Below are 22,435 nucleotides of genomic sequence, written 5' to 3'. Positions count from 1 at the left end.
AAGGCGACGGATGTAAGGTCACTCTCTGCTCCGTTTGTGCTCTCAGCTCCAGCGACAGGCAAACCCAAACCGCGTCGCTACAACACATCAACCAACCCAACGCTCCGTTTACCACTCCAAGTTTCCTTACGTACACGTATGAAACATGCACCATGTGCACGCACGCATGCAGCTATCCAACACATCATCTTCCACACCATCTCCCCATCCACGCAATCAAAACCGTCCTGCAACGCCACCACCACCATGTGCAAAATCTACCATTTCACCTTCGCCGCCTGCGCCCACGTCCCGTCTCTGCATCGCCCCTGCTGCGACGCCTTCTGCAGCCGAATGACACGGCTGTACCAGCAACGAGCAGGGCTATATTAGCGCTGCGATGCGTCTCAGCTGGCGGTATCCTGTGCCTGGACGACGTGGGCGGGATCATGTATGTAGGAGGTAGGTCTGTCATAAGTGAAGTGAAGTGAGCGGAGGGAAGGGAAGGGAAGGAATGCGGAAGGAGGGCGGGGCGGTGGTGGTGCGATGGAGTAGTCGAGCGGATCTGCGAGATGGATGGGTGTATGAGGAATAAGGGGAAACCAGGGGAGAGCTTGCGAACGGACGAGAAAACAACGGGAGAAGAAGTAGACCCATCTATGTGTTTTGTCACGTGGATTGGTGGTTCCCAATGTTGCAGGCCCTTTTTTCTTTTTGGCCTACATTGGCTTTAGCTGCGTGTTTGCAGTCAGGTTATCTGCATTAACACTGCTTTTACACAGGGGGTCGATATCCTGGTGTAGGAACAGTATCGTCGGCATCAGTTCAGATGATCCATCCGTGGGTTTTCATTTGACTTAGTTGCTTCTTTGGCTGGACATTGATGGTCATCGTGTCGTGGCGTACACATTTCAGATGAGCTCACTTGAACTGTTGCATTCAGATATGGTTGTCCTTCTAATTCGCCCATGCACTTATCATGCAAGCTCGCCAAGAGGACGGATGGATTTGCTCCGAACTGTTCAGTCTGCTCCCGCTGCGTGCTCTGAGCTTATCTCTCTTGGGCAGCAACACTTTGCATTTCAAAAGGTTTCTCGGTTTTTTGGGAAGTCGTCATAGGCGAGCAGCCGTCAATTGAAATGAGCCGCAGTCGCCGAATTAGGGCATGGCGTTCCAATGACTGGCTGCATTTCACCGTCGATCACTAGACTGGAGTGACGATCTGCGGCTTGGCATACACATACTCTCCAATTCGGGAGAAAGCAACAAGTGCTAGTCAAGTAGCGATAGCTTGGACAAAGGGCATACTACTACGAAGATAAGGCTTTTATCAACAGCACGGATGTGGAGACTTAGACGTGGGATTGTAGATATCCACGCCTACGGCCTCCACTCTAGCGACTTTGCACCCTGACATCCAAACCTCAGCTGCGATATCAGCCATCGATTTGTCAATGCCTGCCTTGACGGCTTTAGATCCCAGCGTACTCTATGACACCCCACGAGCTGTCCCATCGGCGACGACCCCATCCAAGCAAAAGTGCTTCACCACCAATTGCGATCCACACATCGTAGACATACCTCATGATAGGAGACCGTACAGACCGTGCTGAGGCGGTACCTCGGTCACGCATCCCGACAAGCACAGCATGACAGCTGGACGCATGTATATAAACCTCACCACACACTCCCTCGTTCCTGACCAGCAGACACTCCGCCTCCCCCAGCACAGTCCCGAAATCTCCATCGCCTGCTTCCCGCGTCCTTCTTGCACACTACCACGCCCACCCCCATTCAAGATGCGCACCTCCCTCCTCGCCGTCCTCCTCGCCTTCTCCACCACCGCCTTCACAGCACCAACTGGTCCATCTCCCCATCTTCCCCCCAGCTGCCCTTGCTAACCCGCCCCAAACACAGCACCCCCAACCCCGCGCTCCCTCATAACCGACGTCGGCGCCGCCCTCTCCGACCTCGAAGCCGGGCTCGGTGTTACCGCTGCTGAAGACAAACTCGACGCCCTCCTCGGCAACAGCCTGACCAAAGTCCGTTTTTTCGCCCTTTCTCTCCCCTCTCCCCTTGCCCTAACTAACACCCGTCTCTACCCAGCTCGAAGACGCCCTCGGTGTCACGTTCGCCGAGTACGCGCTCGGTCTGCTCGAGCAGGGCGCCGCGCCCGGTACGATCCAAGCCATTGGCGAGGCGATCGCAGGCCTGGAGGAAGGGCTGGGCATCGACGAGGTGGATGCGATGTTGGACGAGGCGACGGGGGGCGCGGTGTCGAGTCTGGAGGAAGCGCTGGGGGTCGCCGATGTGGAGGCTGCGTTGGGGCTTGTGAAGAGGGGGGTGTGAAGGCGATGGTTGTTGTCACGTGCACTTCATGGACCCGTGGACCTGTGCAGGTACGAGCAGCTGTTACACTCATGTCCAGACCAAGTTGTAGACTGCTATATAGTCAATGGCTGGGATAGCATGCTATGAGGAAAATCTAGTGTTCAATTCTCAATCACCACAGTTCTCGAGCCAGCTGATGGAGATCCTATGATTGAAAGTGGTATCTATGCTGCTACATACGCCATGTCCATGATTCATAACACAAAAATGCATCGCTTATCCACCCCCGTGCGATAAGCCTGGCAGAAATGAACACAAAACATACACCGACTCATCGCCCGCTCGAAGATAACCACACTCCGTGCCCTCAGCTCCAGCCCGGGTCGAATACCTCACAAGATACCCCAGTACTTCTCCGCATTGAACGTAGACGCGTCGTCCGACTTCCAGAGCGTGTCGAAGGCGTTGAAGAGGAACAGATCTGAGCTGAATTCAGCGCGGATCGACGCAATGGCCGCCTTCTGCGCATCCGGCGAGGCCACGGCCTGGTCGTGGCTGTCGCCCTGGTGCGGCCAGCCCGACTCGGTGACGACGACGCGCTTGTTGCCGCACGCCTTCTTGACGCGGGCGACCTCGCTCTTTACAAACTTGCCTGCATCTGCGGCCTTGGTGTTGGGGTCGAACCAGGCGTGCACGTTGACTAGCACCATGTCGGATGCGGAGCAAATTCCCGGGTTGTCAATAACAGCAGGGACGGTTTCCACTGCCCCGACCGGTCCGTTGAATCCAGCATTCCGGAGCGCTGTGCGTGCCTGATCGATGGTGGATTGGGCGTCGCTAGCAGTCATGGCCTTTGCATTGACTCTCTCATTTTCGACACTAACGAGACTGATGATGTCCCAGCTGCCGCCGTTTTCCTTCTTCACTGCGTCCGACAAGGCACTGACGACGCTATCGACGTCCTGAAGAGGCGCGTAAATACCGCCCATCAACTTTTGACCGTTCTGCTTGGCTGCTCGGACAGCGACAGGAATCTGGCCGCAGTCGTTGCCGTAGATCCTGACAATCTTGTAGTCCTTCATCGTGTTGAAGTCTGCGGTGATCTCGTCTGCGGTCTTACAGTCCACCTTGTCATTCGTGCCTTTGTACGGATCGTACGTGATGCCGAGAGGAAAACTATCGGCCGAGGCAGCACTTGGTTGCGGTGCAGGAGCCTCCTGGGCTTGGAAAGATGGCTCAGGTGACGGGGCCTCCTGAGCCTGAACAGTCGGCTCAGGCACTGGAGCAGGTGCTTCCGAAGTGGGCGCTGGCGCCGGAGCTGCGGAAGTGGGTGCTGGCGCCGGCGGGATGGGGGCAGCAGTGGATGTGAGTTCTACGTTCTGGATAACAACAGACGAAGGCTCAGCGGATGGCGACGGACTTAGCGGTGGAGCTGGAGCTGGCTGCGGAGACTCGGCCGGAGCTGAGGTCAGAATCGCAGTGAAAGACGCAACAGAAGTGGGCTCGACTGAAGTGGATGCGGTGGTGGTGGCGCGCTCCACGGTCGAAGTGAGGTACGGGGAGCCATTCTCGTCAACGTACACAACTGCATCAGCAACCGTCTCGGTGACGAAGACCACCTCGGTAGTCACAGCGCGTTTGATATCTGCGCCATATTAGTAGATGCAGGGGGATACTGTTATCTAGTAGCCCAAAGATCAAGTAGAGACGCTCCGGGACTACACATCTCAGATCACACCCCGGATACAGACATCTTGCGCCGACGCGATAAGAACTCTGAGCCACCAAACTTCCAAAACACTTACTGAGCGGATGTGCAACCGCACCAACAATCAACCCACCCAAAGCGAAAGCAGCGCCCAGCTTCATGACGAAGTCCTCGATCCTAAGCGAACAGGAAAATATGTACGGCTGAATGAAAGACTACGAATGCCGGCCAGCGGCGTCAGTCAAACAGTCGCAGATACTTTCACAACAACCTTGCGCTTGATGTGCCGGTTCAGGAAGACGCTTCGTAACTTACGAGAACTGGCTCTCTGTTGCACTTCTCTCCACGTTCAACGTGAGAGTCGCCGGCGAAAGCGAATGTTATTGGAATGCGGGCCGGAAAATGCAGGGCGGGGGGTTTCCAGGTGGTGCGCGGAGAATGGAGATCTGATTTGCTTTGTGCTGCCAACGAAGGGGGTGGTCGGAGGAATGCTGTTGCTAGCTATACCAGCTGGCCTAGCCACGCTGTCGCACTGGATAAAGGAGTGACAATCGGACACAGCCGATGGAAGGAAAGGAGCGTGTGGGAAGTGTAGAGTGAAGAAGGTATCGAAGTGACCGAGGTTTTGACCACGCAAGGGCAAACGAAACAGCCGCTGGTATTGTGTCACGGAAGGAGCGAATGGTACCTGGCGCTAGCCGCTTTGGGAAATGGCGGACGTGAAGTCCGGCTACCGCGAGCGCGACGCCCAGGCGTGCGAGTACAGACGTGAAAGTGAAAGGCAGGCGAACGCGCGCGCGCGTCTGGGCGCGGTGGGATGTGGCTTTTAAACAAGAAACAATACACTGAACATGCGGGGGTGGAGTAAAATGAAGGTGACACTTTGAAACTGCCATGCGTCGCACCTTCATCCTTGGAGAGCGTGATGTGAATGAACCACCAAAGTGCCAGCGGGCGAAGTCACAAAGATGGGTACTGAGGTGCATCAAAGATACAGATTGGAGAAAGGGCTAGGAGTGAAGGGGTACGCCATGACACCAAGAGCATCGTGGGGCAAGAGGACGAGTGACAGCCAGGGACAGCGCGCGTGACAAGGAGTGGAACGGAGGCTTGATGGCGCAATGAGGAAAAGAATTGCGAACATGAAGAGAATGAACATGTTATTTTCCCCAGTTAGAGACAACGAAAGGATACTTGCCTGTCATGTTGGCGTGAAGCGGTCTTGTCGTGGCAGTCTAGTCACAGGAAGATCGAGGAGTCGTATCGCCTTGAAATTAGTGACCAATACGTGTCGAACCAGCCATGTCCTACAAATAGCTTGATTGAGGCAGATTCACATTTTCTCCGTGGCTATATCTGCGTAGATGTGATGATATCGTGTACGCGCGCGAGTAACGGTGATGAAGGAGCAACGTCCGAAGTGCGAAGCGGAAATGAGCTAGGGTGCCAGTGGCGCAACAACTCGCTTACTAACAGCCCCTTCGCCCAAGGCAACGTTCACAAGGCTAAGCAGCTTCTGGATTGCCTTTGCTCTCGGTGAGCTCATGTTCTCCACGCATTGAATCATACGGTCACAGTCATCTTGTAAGAAAATCAAACGACCACGAAATTCTAATTACCTACCTGCGCCCTCCTCAACCCCTCCTGCCCCTCCAAAAGCCCTAACACCTTCACCCTCCTCGGCACCAAGAATCCACCCAGAACCTCATACCTCTCCAGATACCTCAAACCCATTTTAACCTGCTGTTTCCCATCTCCATGCCCATACTCACCCACCGCATGTCCATCGACAATCTTCCTCCCTTGCTTATACCTCCCCTGCACAAATCCCTCGATTTTCCAAAACGGATCACCCTCCTTCTCTAACATCCCACCCCCATCACTATCCGCACCCCTATCTCGAGTACACTTTTTAGCCTCCTCTATCAACACCTGAAGCGCCTTTTCCCTTACATTCAATTTCTCCGCCATCCTTATCAAGCCCTCAGCGCCTGTCTCGCCCGCGCGCATCCCATCTGTTTTCGCGGCGCAGACGTAGTCGTATACATGTTCCGTGTCGTTTTCGGTGGCGAAATGCAGGAGGCAAGAGAGTAAAGATGTGTATGCAAGGAAGGGCTCAGGAGCGAGGGAGCGCAAAGGGATAGGGAAGGTCAGTGTAGCGATCTGTGGAAGGGGATTAGGCGGTGAGGGGGAAGGTGGGATAGAGAGCACTGTGAGCTTGCGGGTGTGGATGTGACTTGTTCGCTTGGGACCTGGTCTGTCGTCGGGATTGGGTTTGGGTTTGGGGTCGGGCGAGGAGGGCTGTACGTGGTCGCGTTTGGTGGTGGTCAGCTCGACACCTTGGGAACTCAGGCTGAGCGCGAGACGGCGGCCTGTCATCTTCGCAGTGCGCAGCGTAATGTCGGATACGAGATCGTCTGCCGAGCCTTCAATTATAGCCTGGTAGAGATGCTCCCACCAAGGCATTCCTTCCTCGCCGAGCAGTGCTTCGCGCCGCAGCACATTTTTGTCTTCCCTCGCCAAATCGCCCCTCCACTCAAGCACCTTGCGGTCGAATTGACTCTGCTTCCGAATGCGCGCCCCGCTTTCCAGTCCATCCGCATTATTTCCCACATCATCGATCTTCTGGCTCAATGCCTTCCACAGCGCACGCCGGGTGCGTCGCATTTTCCCTACTTCCCTCGCCACAAGAAAGTCGGTGAGGGGACGGTTCATGAGAAGAAACTCTGGCGTTGCGAGCGTAGTGACCTCCCGTTCGAAAGCCGTCATGAGCAGCAGAACATTCTGCACTATATAGTCATCCCAGGGTGTTGAATCATTACTAAAAGAGGACGCTTGCCGGAGTCCGACATGTGGGTGGCACCGTTCCGTCGCGAGGACGGCTAAGGGACGTCTGATCCTGGTGTGCTCCGAGTTCTCATACTTGTCCGGCGTGTTAATACTGGACAGCGCCTCCATGACCACACGCACTTCCCCTTCCCAATCTTCTCTCCGAGAAGAAAGTAAGTTGAGGCGCTGCAGGGTGAAGGGAAGTGTCCAGAGGCTCTCTCTGAATGCGAGCTGGGCCTCCCACTCCGTGAGCAAGCCATCTCCGCTTCTCCAGTGGGATGACATGCCGATTGCTTCCACAGAGGACAGCTTGGGTATCGATGAGTCTGGCGTGCGCTTTGGATGACCCGGCGTCGCTCGAATTACCCAATTATGACTTTGAGAAACCGCGTCCCAGCGTTCCTGCTCAGCGCCTCGCCACTCCGCTTTCTGCTCTTCAAACGCGTGTGTTTCTTCTTCTGTGACATCATCAAATAGCTTCCCCTCAAAGGGAGTATCTTCCCACAGTGCAATTTTAACACCACTTGAAAGGACCAAATCTATTAGGCCGCTGTGTAGAACTTCGAGTCGATATTTGTGACGCTCTGGACCTCTTGCGAGTCTAGGAGAAAGCTCCTTATGCCCGAGCAGAACAAGCGGAATCTGAATATCGAGGTGCAATGGTGAGGCGACCGAGGCGGAGTATGCGAAGGGCGTGCTGGGCGTGATCGGTGTCCTCATCGTGCTGCAATTCCGGCATGACCAGACAAAACAATTATATAGAAGAAGATGGCAAGCTGGGGGGTACCTGACAGGGAACTTCTGAACTGAAAGGTTGAGATAAAAGGACGAAAAGTCAGTCCAGTGGAGGAGAGAAAGAGCAGTGAGAGCACGTGCACCGACGCATAAAGAAAGTGCAATACCTAGGTTACCACGACAGGACAAAGAACACAGAAAGACAGCTGAAGACGAGAGGAATAGGTTTCCGACTATGTGTGCTTTACCAAGTGTAGTTAATCCATCCACACGACCATCTATACAGCAGTTGAATCTGAAGCCTGCAAAAAGACGCATAGGTGACAGAGAACACCTGACCTCGCCTCAACCCTTCTACCTCAATTGAACACAGTACGTCGCATATCCTTCAGCTCCCATATCATGCCGAGTTCGCAGTGTTAGGGTTCTGAGCCGGCGCCGCAGCGGGCTCAACGCCCTCGGGCCCAGCGCCAGTCAACGGCTGCTGAGGCGCGTCCGCAGTCGGCGCAGGGACGCCCGTGTTATCAATCACGTTCTTGTCCTCGGCCTTCTTTGCCCACTTGGGCGGCTTGACCCACTGGTCGTCCTGCCAGGGTCCAGCGTCGCTCAGCTCGCAGCCGCCAGGGCAGTCGCAGCTCCCGCCAAACAGCTTGGGCAGGTTCTCGGCGGGGACCTGGGCGAGCAGCTCCTTCTGGTAGCCGGAGCCGAGGATGTGGATCTTGTTGACGGTGACGGGGTCGAGAAAGCGCTTAACGACGCTCCAGACGCCCGAGAAGCCCCAGGGCGCGTTGATGACGTACATCTTGCCGAGGCGCTCGGGGTAGTAGTTCTGCGATATGGCGGAAACGGCCTGGAGGTAGCCGTAGACGGAGGTGGCTTTGGCAATGCCCACGCCCTTGAGGTCCATGATGGAGCACGACGTCTCGAGGAGGTAGCCCGACTTGCGCGAGCAGGCAGGCAGGCGCGGGTCGGCCATCTTCTCGTACTCGCAGACAAGGTTCTGAATCATGCGCTCCTGCGAGGTGATCTTGGCCATGGCGGTGAGGTCGACGTTGCCGAGCTGCTCGATGTACACGGGGCGGCCATCCTGGGCGGTGTGAGCGCTGAGGCATGCGGTGCCCCTTGTTGATCAGGGACATGCAGGATTGCACAACCATACGTACCTTGTCGGTCTTGTGGTAGTACTGCGGGTAGTACTTGAAGATCTCCGGCCTCTCCTTGTAGTCAAAGGTGCGCACCAGCTCCTCTACGCCCACGTCCGCGTACGACGCCCGCCACTTCTCGCAATCGATGAACCTGCCACGTGATCAATCGCCTGCGCCCGCTCTCCTGGCTGCATCTGCACTTACATCTGCTTAGAGAGCTCGACGTTGAATTTCCGCGCACGCAAAAACCGCAGCTGTCAACAAATTAGCCCGGGCCCTCCACTGCCGCTCTCTCGCACGCACCAGCGTCAACGTGTCGAGGTTCTTGGTGTAGCCGGCCTGCTCTAGCATGGCCCTGAGCTGGTGGACCTGCGCATCCTGCTCTGGCGTCGTGTGGCCGGGGTGGCCGTTCTGGGGCGTGGGAGCAGTGGTGGGGTAGTCGTAGTCGTCGTACTTGGGATCGAGCGTGAGCTCTTTTGCGCCGGTGGCAGCCATGGTGGGCAATGTGTCGATTACTGAGGTCTTGGTAGAGAGGCGGAAGGGTAGAGTGAAATAAATGCGCGTCGAGGTCGAAGAGATGTTGGGAAGGAAATGACGACGAAGTTGGGCTAGGCGCACGTTGACCGCCGCTCAAGCGAGCACATGGACGAGGGGCTGGAGCCGCCAGAGCTGTGGACCCTGGGCCTGTCTTACCCCAGAAATGGCTGATGGACAAGCCACCGCACAGCGCAATGCATCTCCAATCGAACCGGTTGCCTTCGATAGATCCACCTGCCTTCTGCGCCCATCTAGATGTAATCTTGGACCGTCGACGCCCACTTCGGGCTTGAGCATCACACTCCCAGCACCACTATCGAGTCCCACAGGCTTACGAGTCACTGACCGCAGTGCACTAAGACCAGATATGAACAGTGAAGCGCTAGTCGATCCCCCCAGCAGGAAGGAGACGCGGCCCATTTTGTAGCTAACTAACTCATACATCCGGCAGAAGTAAAGACAAACATAAACCAGACCATCCATCCATCTCCAGCCAGATACAGCCCACGCCCACACGCACCTCCGCCCCCGAACAGAGCCAACTCTACCAAAAGAGCTAAACGAGCGTTGTCTAGGTTCACTACCCAAGAGCCAGGAGCAACGCACAAAACACTGTCAACAGTCCGAGTAGGGAGACATTGCCTTGCTCGTACACGCACTGGCCCGCCGGACAGTAGTCTACCGTCGCCGCACCGCCGAGTCATGTATACCATGAGAGACCAACCGACAAGATGAGAGTGGAAAACAGACACAAATAGCAGCCCGAACACCGCCTGATGACGCCCAAACATGACAGACGAGGAAAACCACGAGCGCGCCTATGGACAGTCCAAGCAAAGGTCGAGAAGAAGTCAACAAAACTCGCGGTGGGGCCTCCCCCGCAGTGGAACGGAAGCAGAGAGAACAGCCTCCGCGCCATAACAACCGCCTTACCGTTGTCGTTCCCGGTCGCGGTCGCGTCCTTGCCCAAAGTCCGGCTCCACCACCGCCCGCTTCTCCTTTTTGCCCTTGACTATGTATTTGGCGAAAAGAGCAACGTGATCCGATGGGAAATGGTAGTTGGGGAATCCAGGTACGCGCTTGAGGTACTCTGAGTCGATGTCGCCGAGAAGCTCAACGACCTGTAACGTGTTTGTCGAGTACCAAATGTAGTCGAGCACGCCAGTGAAGTTTGGCGTATAATTGGTGAACTTCAACTCGCCGATTGGTGAGTAGCTCGACTTGAGGCTGAAGGGATGCGACACTCCATTCCTCGTCAAATTACCGTAGTTGCGACTACCCAAGTCTTCATGCTGGTTCGACATGTTCCCCGAAGTGATGAACTCGTAGATGCCGGACTCGGGCGTTGAGTTGAAGTCACCGCAGAGTAGAAGTGGTATTTGAGCCGCGTCTGAATATTCCAGTGATGGTCCTGGTGTTTGCGTGTTATCCGGTATTGGGTTTCCTTCCTCATCGTCTCCGTTCGCGAAGCGGTATAGTACCTTGTCAGTGCAAGGAGGCGACTTCGCCCACTTGTTCGCTAACTTGGTAATAGACTCCAACAAGATCGCCACTTGCACCATCTTGACGTCCGTGAATGCAGGGTTCCAGAAGACGTGGACGTTACCAACAATCAGCCTAGAACCTGTGACCCGGTTCTCAAGGAACGCAATAACAGCAATATCGTCTCGCGGCATGACGCGGTTGAAGATGTCATGCTCTCCCTTCATATCGGGACGATTAATGGCAATGTTGGTAAAGTCGATGAGCTGTTTCTCCAACAACACGTACTTGCTGTGCTTGTAGAAGATGGCACACCCATCGACAAGCTTAGCATCCTTCTCTGCCATAGTCCTTGCTCGCGTCTTCGTCCAAAACATGCCCTTGTAGTCGTTGTGCGCTAGGGCCGGTCGGAAAAAGTCATTATAGGACTCCTGGTCGATTTCTTGAAGGCAAAGTATGTCAGCATTGCGCTCGCGGAGTTCGGCCAGAATGGTCTCTCTCCGGTGTTCCCAGTCCAAGGCTCCACTTGCGGTGTACCCGTATTGGGACGGGGTACAGTACTTGTCGCACAATATGTTGTAGCTGAGCGCTGACACCGTTTCTTGTTCGGCGGCCACTTCGTCAAGTTGGATAATGTCTCTTTCCATAGGAGCCTCAGGGCCTATTCAAGTCAGCACAGTTCGATCTAGCCAGCATTACCGTCGGTCTTACCTGGCGCAGTTTCACGGAAGTGTTCGATGAGCTTGGAAGTTCCGCTCTCTTCCATAATGATCTCTTTGTGTTCGCTGGGAATTGGATTGCCATCTATGCCGAGCACCTCCAGCTGAAACAGGGATCCAAGTTCAGGAGGCAGGTAGTTGATGTTGTTGTCAAAAACCAGCAATTGCTTCAGATTGACAAGCATTCCTATCTCAGGAGGCAGCGTTCGCAGCTCGTTCAAAGACGCATCCAAGTGAGTGAGGTTCCTAAGCTTTCCGACGCCTGCAGGGAGAATGGAGAGCTTATTGCAGTTGAGATAGAGCTTGGTGAGAAAGGTGTATTGAAACAAGGTCGGGGTCAACGTTTTTAAATTCTGACCGCCGAAGTCGAGGATAGTCCAGACGTGGTTCTCTCTGCCATCCTGAATCATCTGCCCTGCGGGCCTGTTACGCTCCTCCTTGTCCGCATCTTTCTGGGTGCCGCTGTTCGTTCCAGCAATCACATTCTTGTTGACACTCGGGTGGTTCCTCGCATGGGAGTGAGACTGCGTCATCTCGCGAGCCATTTGCGCTAGTTTCAATTGTTCTGCCCAGTGCTCGCTGACCGGTTTGTTGAGCCCACTATGCACACTTCCAGGCGTTCCATTCTGCAGATGATTTTGACCAAAGTGAGGCTGTACATTCGAGATGCCTCCGCTGGAAACGTTATGCTGGTGATTGAACTGGTTCGTATGCGCGCCAGTCCCATGGTCCTGGTGTTGATGGTGCGCTTGGCCGTGATGCTGGTGGCTGGGATTGTGCTGGAACGGCTTGCCCAGGTTCATCTGCATCGCGTATCTGTTCCCTCCGTTCATCATCACGTTGTGGCCCTGATTGCCGTGGCCATGGCCTTGATTGAACATGCCGAGCTGCTGCGGCGACTGTGCACCTGAGGATCGCGATGGGGAGGGTGTGTCTGGGTTATTGAAGGGTATCCGGGCGCTAGTGGTCGGCGAGCGCACTCGGGTGGGGAGGTTTCGAGATTGCAGATGGTTTTGTGCGTGTTGCGGGTAGAAAGCGTGGCCTGGACCTCTTTGGTAGGCCGAGTAATCGGCCATCTACAGGTATAGCGAGGTCAAGCGATGAGGGGCCCCGGGGCTGCAGCGGTGAAGGTGAGTTGGCGCCCGGGGGAGATTCGAGGTAGGCGTGGGTCAGGTCGGTGGAGGGGTTCGGAGACGCGCTTTTCTTCGTTCTAACATGGGCGACTCTACAACACGCCTTCATATGCTGCGCTGGGAACGCGGGCCGCAGTGGGGCATGTATTGAGGAGCCGTGTCGCCGGGCGAGCTGTGGTCGCGTAGGTGCGGGGAGTGAGCGTGTGCGCGGAGCAGGATCGGGTGGTCGTGGGAGCGGGAGATTAAGGGCAGAGTCGTTGGTCGGGGTGTGAATGCGTGGATGGCGCTGTCACCTGTCTTCACCGTCGTTAGTCACTGGGGTGGGGACGAGGTTGGTTGACGCCGAAATAGACGACGACAGAACCGGGGAGAAAGACGCGCCAACGCACCGGCTGGGGCAGCGAGAAGCAGCGCAGCTATTCAAGCAGTCTCAATTGCGCAGCTTTGGCCGTGACGGGCACCAGGGGCAGCGTAGGCAAAGAATAGAGAGTGTAGCAATGCTATCGCATGTCGCGAAGCTCTGGCTGGTGCGTCTAGGCCGGCGTTCAACCGCAGGTCACGTGGGACGACGAGCGCCAGTACCAGGTCTCAGAGTCAGTAGCTCTCCGTCGGGTCTCACGCTGGCCTCACGTACCGCACTGGAGCGTAGCTAGCTCCGTTGTGCGCGGATGGGTGCGGCAAAGACGACATCGCAGCACCGCCAGAGCGTCCTCTGCGTGCAAGCACTTGCACCATCTTGCGTGACTGTTCTTTGAGGCTGCCCCGCTACCATGCTCGCCATCCCACGCCAGTTGCAACCATGTACCGTCTCCCGGCGTCAACGGGGTTCGTATGCCTGACTACCCCCGCGTTTGCACACGCCACAGCTCCGTGTCTCGTGCTAGACGTGCGGCTTGGGACGGCCATGTGTGCCCATTCTATGGCTGGCGCTCCAGGTGGGATGTACTCACCCCCTTCTGATTGGAGACGCCCGCTCTGGTCCTCGGTTGATGCACGTCTGTCTGAAGCTGCCCGCCGCCCAGCTGAGGGGCACCACGGTCCTTTATACTTGGCCGTCCGAGGTGCCAGCAGACGCAGCCTGTGCAGATCCAATCTCTCGCCCTCCCGCTTGACAGCCACACCCACCCTCGTCACGTCCCGCTGCCGCCCCGTCTTCATATCTGGTCGCTCCCCGATGTTCCGAGTTCACACGTGCTTATCGGACGACTTGGGAAAGGTCCAATATCGCGAGCTGCCCGCTAAAAACAGTGGGGCAAGGGTGTGAAAATGGCCGAGTGGATGATGGTGTGCTCTCCTGCGGCATTCCGTCTTATGTCGATGCCGCTGACCTGATCCCCACCACAGTATCGCTACACTGGCGGCAACGCCAACGGCACATCTGCCCGCCCAAAGACTGCAGAGGCGAAGCAATGGGATTTGACCTCGACTGACGCCCTCGGACGAACCATATCAGCAAGCGCAGCGCCTGCCGCGCCTGCGCCCGGAGCACTCATGGACGCGACGCGGGGCTCCGTCTCGAGCGCATCGGTTGCCCAGAGCACCAAACTTGAGGATTCTGCTATTTTCGCAAATCCCTTTGCCTTGCGCCATGGCCGCCGCTACCTTCGAGACCTGCCGTATCCCCTTCCCTGCGACCTGCCCGAGCTCCAGCGCCAGAACCTACACACCCTCCTTTCTACGTCCGTCTTTGGCCGCGCTCTTGGCTCCAGCCCGAACCCTGAGCGGCCACCTCACAAAGTCCTCGAGATTGCATGTGGTAGCGGGTACTGGTCTTCGCTATGCCACGAGTACCTGTACGGCCTGGGCTACGAGGATGTTCAGTACACTGGTCTCGATATCGTGCCCGTAGCAGCGGACCTGCGCAAACAGAACATAGACTGGAGATTCGTCCAACACGATTTGCGAAAGGTGCCGCTACCGTTCGATGACGGCGAGTTTGACATTGTGGTTATGAAGGACATGAGCATGGTGGTGCCACTAGGCTCCGCATCTCAGAGGGTTCTGGACGAAGCCATCCGGATATTGAAGTCCGGAGGAACGTTGGAGATATGGGAAACCGACCATGTTATCCGATCTATCCTACCGCACCCTCCACCGCCGCCGGGCAAGAACCCCCAGGAATACGCCTGCGCAGTTGCAACTGGGACCTTCATGATCTCCCCGATCACACCATTTACCGAAGTCCACAACAAGTTTCTCGCGTCGTCGAACAATTGGATAACGGAGGCCTTGGATAAGCGGAAGCTGTCACCCACGCCGTGCGTGCGTATCTCGCAGATGTTATTACAAGAGACCGAGACCCTTCAAGGGGTGGAGAATCGGAGAGTAGCTATTCCCCTGGGTGAGCTGCGGTGGGAGCGAGAGGCCGCAGCAGAGAGACAGGCGGCGAATCGTCGTGGCAGCGAAGCAGCGCGTACCAAGAAGAGCGGGGACAGCGCGACGCTTACAGACGAACAAGCAGCTCTGAGACACACAGCGTTGCTCGTGGTCATCCAGATGATCGAGAGTCTGGAGCCGCTGCTGAAGGAAGTTAGTGGCAAGTCGCAGGAGGAATGGCAGACTTGGTGGGGCTCGATGATGACAAACTTGCTGCAGGAAAAGGGCGCCTCGAGCGGAGAATGCCTGGAGATCGGAGTCTGGTGGTGCCAGAAGGTCTGATAATGCGCGTGTGCATACCTTTTGCTTTGAGATATCCCCTCGTGGCCTGGTTTCAGGCTCACTGCAATTCGCTGGCGAAGCAATTATACCTTATCATAGCGTTGACGCAAAGCGCGGTACCGCTTTAGGTAGTACAATGCTTCTATCTCTGAACCAATGTCAATTGATACCTTTGACGCACGTAAAACAGTTTCACTTACCCTTCTTCACATATTCGGCCCTTTCAATACCTTCTTTAATCTTCTTTTCATCCGTCAAATGTTGCTGGCTGGCGAATGCTTTGTGGAGTCGAGTTCTGTAGTAATCGTATCCCAGGGGATACTCTCGACCAAGGTACAGCAGCTCTGTTGATGTCAGGCGAGGATGTACGTGAGCCCGCGCATGATCTAAACGTACCTTTATAGATGGTTATGACCTGGTGGCGGAGCGTTCGATTGATAGCTGTCATGATTCTTTGCTCTCCGGAATATTGAGCTGCAAGCCACCCCAGGATGCGTGATGTATGCACGATTCGTGTGGATGATAGGGATTCAACGTGCTGAAGGTCATCGATGGTGGGGCGGCCCAAGCTCCCGCCCACGTTCGCGTGACGACACCTCGGCCCGTGGAAGGTGCGATTATCAACTCGAATCCAATGATACCATAGTCGCCCGCGGATTTCTCCTTGCGCTTCCATATCTCGAGCGGCCGACTTGCATACTATGCGCCCCCTCGCACGCAGCGTGCTGCCCGCCCGACCGCTACTCATCCAACGCGCACCGAACACCGCACGCCTGCAATCGACGAGCTCGTCCAGCAAAGATGCGGCTACCGCTGCCCTGAGCCCACGGTGGCTCTCCGACCTCAAGACGCGTGTTGGCAAATGCATCAATTTTGGCATAGACAAGGAGCAGGTGAAGGAAGCCGGAGACATCTTGCACTATGTCAATTTCAACTGGAAAGATTTGGTGGCAGGCAGCGAGGGCTTCCTGACTGGAAAGCACCGCTGGGGCCTTCATCGGCAACAGGTCGCGTGGGGAGAAATGGTGAGCTCGCATGTCGGCGCAATAGTGTGCTGCAGTGGCTAATGCGCTTCGGGGGGTGCACAGGATAGCATGGTAAGACCAGCAGCAAATGCATCTTCTCACCTGCAAACTACGTGCTAATGTTTGCAAGGGTACGATGTTCGATGGATCCCGATTTGGGACGAGATGTTGACTGTGTGACAGGTCACGTTAATAACGTAACATACAATCGGTGGGCGGAGAGTGCTCGAGTCAATTGGGGCATGAATTTTGCCTCTATGGATACCGAGCACAGAGATAAGTGGGAGGCTCTGGTAACGCCCAAGGGTATTGGCATGATCCTGCGGAGCATCCGTACTGACTACAAGTTTGTGAGTGACTTGCCTGTCCAGCATTAGTCTTACTACGGAGGGTTCTGTGAGCGCGTGACTACAGACGTCAAGCCAGGATCCTCTTGTTGGTGCGCGCAGGAATTCGCAACTGCGAGGCTCAGATAGAACGTTGCTGACTGCGGTGCTACTCCAAAGCCGATCAAGTATCCAGACCGTGTCACGGTATTGCATAAGCTTCGTTCGATGCCGAAGGCGGACACGGACCACTTCATCCTTGACGTGGTAATACTCTCCGAGTTGCACCGGAGAGTTGCAGCGCGCTGTGTCGAAGACATTGTCATCTACGACTACAAAGCAGGGAAGAAGTCGTCCATGGAGCCATTCATGGTCAAGATGCTGGTGGAGACTTTCAACCTGCAAGAGCAGGCGAAGACGACGTACGGGAATAAGGCATTGGAGCTCATTCGACGGGTACAAGCGCTCGAGAAGAGCTCCTGGGATAGACCAGATGCCAAGGAGGATTTTGGCAGCGCGATTCCATAAAGCTTTTCTCAACGTGCCATCTTGCATCGACTGCGGCTATCCAGCCACAGCACACCATCGGATGATCTGCATGCCCGTTACGCGTGACTTGCCCGGGTTTCCAAATTAGTACGTCACGGTGCAGGCCATTGGCTGCTCACACCAAGCTTTCAACGGCGCCAATGATGGAGGGGCGGAATGGTTTCCTGGGCAAACATGTCCGGCGAGGAGAAAAGCTCCGACGAGAGGAACAGCCGGGCGATCCCCTGGTGAGAGCGTTTGGCGATGATGCAGCGTTCACGCAGCTGCTGCTTACCCGAACTAGGTGGATAATGTCGTCTGCACCGTCGAGGTCCCCGAAGTAGGCGGCGGGGCTGCAGTATGCTCGCAGTAGCAAATCAGAACGACAAGAGCGGTGTGTGGTGGCAGCCTCGGAGAGGTGCTGTTTGCTGCCGATCCTGACCGCACAGGCAGAACGAGGCAGCACGCCAGGGTGACCCGGTCCTCGTAAATGAATAAGGCGGGCTAAGCTGGTTACCCGCAGCACCGCGATTGGCGTCCGATGCAGCGCGTGCTGCGAAGAGACGCCGGCAGCGCAGTTGCGAGCCCACGGCCAGGATGCAGTGAGCATCGCGGGCAGCGAGCAGTGAAGGCACCCGGCTGCTTCAGCACAAGCGTTGCGAAGAAGCGGCTAGGGCGGTGGGAGGACAGTCCCCATGCGGGCGCGGGCACGCTGATCCGTGAGCCGGGCCCATCGTCGGTGCCGTGATCGACGGTACATGTGAGATGTAGGCGACAGGACGCTGGGAAGAGCGAGCTGCAGCGGGCGAGTAAGAGGCGCGGCGGGCGGTGCCTGGGGGGCCTCTCGCATGTTGCTGCGTCTGTCGTGTGCGCGGTGGAAGCCAGCGGAGCGAGGCACATGAAACAGGCAGCACCAGCGCACGCAACGGGTCGCCATTGGCGCATCCGCGCTCCCCAGCGGGCCCGGTGCGCCATAGCCGGAATTTTCGTGGGCAGCCTCTGCACGGCGAACCAAGGGTGCTCCAGCGGGGGCGCCTGACAGTGTGAAGGCATTTTGAGACGCTTCTTTGGGGCCTTGGCGCCGGTGTGGTGCGTGCAGCAGAGCGTTACTTGGACTGCCAATTTCGTGAGGCCGCCGGGCCCTCTCCCAAACACTCCCTCGACTCACACGACACCCTTCCGCAGCCAGCGCCGCCGTCACCCAGTCTGGCTCGTCCTGTGATCCAGCCGAGCCGACCTGCGGTGTCTGCGCTCTCCGCCCGCTGCTTGCCGCGTACATGGTAGCGAAGGGGAAGAGGAGCCAGGCGAACCGCACGACCAGAGACAACGAGAATGGCCTCGCCGCGCCCGTCGGAAAGCGCATTTCCAGGCAGCGCAGCAACCCGCACCTCAACGGCCACGCCAATGGGACCAAACTGCCGTCGCCGCCGCCGCCCGCGGCCAACGTAGACGACCCGATGACGCAGCCGGCCGCCGCCGCCGCAGCATCTGGCTCCGCTGAAGATGCTGCTGCCTTTGCCAGCACCGCCGCCCCGGCTGCGTCTGCCTCTGCCAGCACCCCCGAGGATCGCGTGCGCGCGGGGTCCAACGTGTCGCTCGACGGCCTCGAGGCCTGCCGCCCGTACGACGCCGACCCCTTCGACTCCGCCCCCAGCGCCCTCGCGCGTGCTGCCAATGGCACAAAGACCCCGCCCGTCTACATGCCCAACATGCTCACCGTGGCCACCACCATTCTCTCGTCCTGTCCTCTGCGGGACGTCCTCGCCATCCTCATCATTCTCCTTCAGCTGCCGCCCACCGTCCTGACCGTGGTGCAGTTCCTATTTGCAACCCTCACCTTTGTCCCTCCCCAAGCCGGAACCCCTCTCTCTGCCCTCTCCGCATTTCCCTCATTCACCGACATCTTCCAGGGCTCCGGCGGGACGCCCTCCCTCTTTACCATTGTCTTCGCTGATGCCCTCATACTGGTGCTCTGGCTGGTACTGTGGGTCCCTGTACAGAATTTCTTCTTGGACCTGGCGCAGGCCGTCATTGCAATAGCCCTAGGGGGCGCCGCAGCTGGCAAGAATGGTACGACCAACAGCATCTTCATCTGTTTCGTCATCATTCTGTCAAATCATCTCTTCAGATTCAGGCCTCTTCGGCAACACATCCTCCATTTTGTCTATACGGGGCTCGCCCGGGGGGGCCTGGAATTTCTGTCGAGCCCTCCGAGCATGCCGACCTTTCAGGAAAGCTTCTCAACACCCCATGGATGGCCCCGCAGCCTCCTGGGAATTCACATTTTAGCTCAAGGTGTCGTTCGCATCATTCGACGATCTCTATCTCGACGGGATGCAGCCCAATCGCTGCCAACCGGCAAGAAGACTGACCCCGAAGCCGGCGTTCACCTCCAGCGCACTTCAACCGCCACCATCGATTCCAATGCCGAAGTTCCTAATTCTTCGAGTACCGATGGCCGTCCGCCTGGGCCATCGCCCGCAACGCATACACACAAGGACAAGGCGAGTAGTAGCCGGAGGAAGAGGAAGCAGGCTACACATGTTCGTAGTCAGCAGCCGTTTTGGGCTGCACTTGCGAGTACAAAAGTCACAGTTCTTAAAGAGATGGAAAGCAGCCGAGCGGCGAACGACGCCGGGGAGGCTAACGCGAAAGACGCTAATCACATTGGAAACGCTGTTTGGAGATTGGAAGACGACCGTGTTTGGATTTCAGAAGTCGGGCATTCCGACATTTCTTTTCGAGTCAGTTTGTGTGGGAGTGGAGACTTTGATGACGTTCAAGAGCAGGTTGGGGGTAGTGGTTCGGGCATTGACAAGTCGAAGCCTTTCTACATCCGTGTCAACGGTGCGGATTGGAGTTCAACCCGGATTCGATCGACCCTGCCGGAAGGGTACCCGGGCGAGGAGAAGAATGGCGTATGGGTGGGAGAGATTTTCGGTCTGACGGGCCTATCAAACTACCATTGCGAGTTTGTGCGGACCAAAGACCGCGAAGTCTTCTATTCCACCAGCCTGATCACTTCTCCGAGCCCGGTCACGGAGCAAGGTGAGTTTACATGTGGCATTGTCGGGGGTCCCAAAACTCACAATCAACAGCAATTGCCTCGGTCGCATCACCTCCACCTCATCAGACATTGAGACCTTCTTCACCCACGACAACCCTGAAGAACTCAATCGCCGCCGCCGACCAACAGTTACAAGAGCAACGGAACCGACTCAAGCGGAACAAGAAAGACCACAAAGCTGCACTCACTGCCACCAAGAAAGAGGTCGATACCCTAGGTACCCGACTGGCAAATGCAGGAGGCAGTGACGAGCGCCAGCGCCAGCGAGTGATGCAGTTCACGCAAAACATCCGTCAAGCTGAGGATGCCGCTGCTGATATCGCTATCAAAATAAGTTCCATGGGCGAGATTCCAGCCGAAGAAACGGAGGAAGCTGCTGTCAAGAAGCGGGAGTGGAAGAAGGAGCGAGACAACAAAGAAGGTGTGTCGACGGAATTCGATAACGCCAAAGCAGAAATCGAACGCCAGGTCCGCAGCGTCGAGTCGGATATCACCTCAGCCGTCCAGAAGCGCGAACGCCTTCAGCAGCGTCAAGCCAAGCTCAATGACCAGCACGACCGTCTCATTACAGCCAACAAAGAGGGTTACACTGCCAAGCAACGCAAGGAGCAGGAACGCCTGGCGCTCCATCAAGAAAGGCTACAGGTTGAGGCACAGTATCGCAGCAACATCAACAGCTTTGAGCGCCGCGCGAACGACTACTACATGGCTACTGGGCAGATCGAGCAGACAATCCAACACTTTGAGACCATTCTCTCGCAGTCTCAAAACATGTCTGTTCCTGCTACGCCTGAAGGTCATCTTCCAGGCACCAACAACATGTCTCCTTACACGCACCCTTTCCAGAGCTTCACGTTCCCTCTCTACAACGACGGTCGAGTCAACAGCACACCAGGTTCTCTCCGTGGCGGTCGCGGACGCTCTTCTTCTATGCTCTCCAATATCTCCGGCTTCACAGATGGCTTCGATGACAACATGCACTCACCCTCTGGCAACATTCTCGGCAACCCTTGGAACGCACCCGGGTTGCTTAACGGAGGACATGGAAGTCATGGCAGTGGCAGTCTCAGCTCTGGTACATCGAGTCAAAGCTCCAGTCAGCGCGATCCGATGAGTCCCGTGCCTACCAACAAGCCCATGATGGCACGGAGCCCGACGGGTGGTAGTGGTGCGTATATGAGTCCAGTTGGCACAGGTCGTTAGGTCCAGATCTCTAGGTAGTCGTCTTCCAATGTGATTTTTGTTTTTGGTGTGGATTACAATGGCTCTTTTGCTGGTCCAAGTGATACGTGTGCTGTGGATGGTTTGCAGTGTCAGCAGCGTAGCTTCATTGATGGCAGACGTGCATGAGGATATCCGACGAATCTTAAGGTACAGTGGCATTTATGAAGGTGAACGTGTACATGACACTTACCATCTGCACGCGAGGTACTGTTTCCCGCTTCACATACTATCTCCACACAAACGCTACTCGGCGTCTACTACCATCATTCACAGCAGCAAACCAGCTGTCCCCACTTACACCAACACACGCATGCCTATACAAATATCACATATCAATCCATAGCCTCGTATCATATCCAACACCTGAGCCCGGTGTCTCGATCCACAACCCGAGCTAACCCTAACGCAACCATGTCTACTATAGACCCCGCCCACTTCACCCACTGCAAATCCCTCATTCTCGACATCGCACGCGCCCTCTACGGCGCCCACTCCCCTTCCCCCAAGGTCTTCGACGTCATCACGTATTCCGCCCCCATTTCCCCAGCACGTACATCCTGCTCGACGGCCGGCCACAGGGTATGCCGCTTCCAAGGCTGCTGTGTGGTGAGCCGCTGGTTTTGTACAGAGGGGTTATGGATACAGACTGGTTCTATTGTGGGTGGCATCTCTGGGGAGTTGAATGGCCCTATTCTGTGATGAGAAAAATGGAAGAATGAGGGCCAGATACTTGGAGATCTTTCAACGTCCTATCGTGGACACTAGCCTGGGTTGTGAAGGATGGTGATGCACTTTCTGTGCCACGCATGTGTCTTGCGATGAGTGGCTATTTCGTCAGTTGGATTACAGTCTTGGAGATGCAGGCTAGAATTTGCTTTGCATACGTGCATAAGCTAGCGCATGGGGTTCCGAGACACCCGGGGATATGAGACACCGCGCAGAAATCCTTCACCCCTCAAAAAATCGCGATAATTGATTCAGCATAACTACAATTGCCACTTACTACACA

At 56.2% G+C, this 22,435-nt stretch overlaps 9 protein-coding genes across 9 annotated transcripts; 4 read left to right on the top strand and 5 right to left on the bottom strand.

Annotated features, from left to right (window-relative positions):
• Nucleotides 1-1,778: 1,778 nt before the first annotated feature.
• Nucleotides 1,779-2,427, top strand: CC84DRAFT_1263931 (uncharacterized protein; the record flags this gene model as incomplete). The annotated part of the gene is made up of 3 exons (XM_018185270.1): nucleotides 1,779-1,842; nucleotides 1,897-2,021; nucleotides 2,086-2,427. 3 exons carry the CDS (start codon nucleotides 1,779-1,781, stop codon nucleotides 2,326-2,328), a joined length of 432 nt encoding a protein of 143 aa, XP_018029904.1. The 3' UTR covers nucleotides 2,329-2,427.
• Nucleotides 2,428-2,551: 124 nt separating this feature from the next.
• On the bottom strand, nucleotides 2,552-4,356 carry CC84DRAFT_364503 (glycoside hydrolase). Its single transcript, XM_018185930.1, has 2 exons — nucleotides 4,116-4,356; nucleotides 2,552-3,955 (listed from the first exon to the last, which is right to left on the bottom strand). The coding sequence occupies exons 1-2, from the start codon at nucleotides 4,177-4,179 to the stop codon at nucleotides 2,703-2,705; spliced, it is 1,317 nt and encodes a 438-aa protein (XP_018029903.1). The 5' UTR covers nucleotides 4,180-4,356; the 3' UTR covers nucleotides 2,552-2,702.
• Nucleotides 4,357-5,547: 1,191 nt separating this feature from the next.
• On the bottom strand, nucleotides 5,548-7,567 carry CC84DRAFT_1231828 (uncharacterized protein; the record flags this gene model as incomplete). The annotated part of the gene is made up of 1 exon (XM_018183741.1): nucleotides 5,548-7,567. One exon carries the CDS (start codon nucleotides 7,565-7,567, stop codon nucleotides 5,630-5,632), a length of 1,938 nt encoding a protein of 645 aa, XP_018029902.1. The 3' UTR covers nucleotides 5,548-5,629.
• Nucleotides 7,568-7,793: 226 nt separating this feature from the next.
• CC84DRAFT_1169075 (SEC14 cytosolic factor) lies at nucleotides 7,794-9,319 on the bottom strand. Its single transcript, XM_018179569.1, has 4 exons — nucleotides 9,031-9,319; nucleotides 8,932-8,981; nucleotides 8,746-8,878; nucleotides 7,794-8,669 (listed from the first exon to the last, which is right to left on the bottom strand). The coding sequence occupies exons 1-4, from the start codon at nucleotides 9,220-9,222 to the stop codon at nucleotides 7,983-7,985; spliced, it is 1,062 nt and encodes a 353-aa protein (XP_018029901.1). The 5' UTR covers nucleotides 9,223-9,319; the 3' UTR covers nucleotides 7,794-7,982.
• Nucleotides 9,320-10,193: 874 nt separating this feature from the next.
• Nucleotides 10,194-12,541, bottom strand: CC84DRAFT_1222556 (uncharacterized protein; the record flags this gene model as incomplete). The annotated part of the gene is made up of 2 exons (XM_018183385.1): nucleotides 10,194-11,407; nucleotides 11,458-12,541. The coding sequence occupies 2 exons, from the start codon at nucleotides 12,539-12,541 to the stop codon at nucleotides 10,194-10,196; spliced, it is 2,298 nt and encodes a 765-aa protein (XP_018029900.1).
• Nucleotides 12,542-13,899: 1,358 nt separating this feature from the next.
• CC84DRAFT_1169072 (uncharacterized protein) lies at nucleotides 13,900-15,398 on the top strand. The gene has a single exon (XM_018179568.1). It carries the CDS (start codon nucleotides 14,090-14,092, stop codon nucleotides 15,254-15,256), a length of 1,167 nt encoding a protein of 388 aa, XP_018029899.1. The 5' UTR covers nucleotides 13,900-14,089; the 3' UTR covers nucleotides 15,257-15,398.
• CC84DRAFT_1222554 (LYR motif-containing protein 5A) lies at nucleotides 15,340-15,704 on the bottom strand (the record flags this gene model as incomplete). Its single annotated transcript, XM_018183384.1, has 3 exons — nucleotides 15,340-15,404; nucleotides 15,457-15,600; nucleotides 15,653-15,704. The coding sequence occupies 3 exons, from the start codon at nucleotides 15,702-15,704 to the stop codon at nucleotides 15,340-15,342; spliced, it is 261 nt and encodes an 86-aa protein (XP_018029898.1).
• Nucleotides 15,705-15,880: 176 nt separating this feature from the next.
• Nucleotides 15,881-17,154, top strand: CC84DRAFT_1169071 (uncharacterized protein). The gene is made up of 4 exons (XM_018179567.1): nucleotides 15,881-16,281; nucleotides 16,345-16,353; nucleotides 16,464-16,631; nucleotides 16,788-17,154. Exons 1-4 carry the CDS (start codon nucleotides 15,958-15,960, stop codon nucleotides 17,133-17,135), a joined length of 849 nt encoding a protein of 282 aa, XP_018029897.1. The 5' UTR covers nucleotides 15,881-15,957; the 3' UTR covers nucleotides 17,136-17,154.
• Nucleotides 17,155-18,142: 988 nt separating this feature from the next.
• On the top strand, nucleotides 18,143-21,583 carry CC84DRAFT_1130260 (uncharacterized protein). The gene is made up of 2 exons (XM_018175854.1): nucleotides 18,143-20,183; nucleotides 20,234-21,583. Exons 1-2 carry the CDS (start codon nucleotides 18,413-18,415, stop codon nucleotides 21,403-21,405), a joined length of 2,943 nt encoding a protein of 980 aa, XP_018029896.1. The 5' UTR covers nucleotides 18,143-18,412; the 3' UTR covers nucleotides 21,406-21,583.
• Nucleotides 21,584-22,435: the final 852 nt, after the last annotated feature.

The sequence above is a fragment of the Paraphaeosphaeria sporulosa genome (genome assembly GCF_001642045.1).
Source record: "Paraphaeosphaeria sporulosa strain AP3s5-JAC2a unplaced genomic scaffold CC84scaffold_14, whole genome shotgun sequence".
NCBI lineage: Eukaryota > Fungi > Ascomycota > Dothideomycetes > Pleosporales > Didymosphaeriaceae > Paraphaeosphaeria > Paraphaeosphaeria sporulosa.
This window is presented reverse-complemented; position numbering and strand designations above follow the sequence as displayed.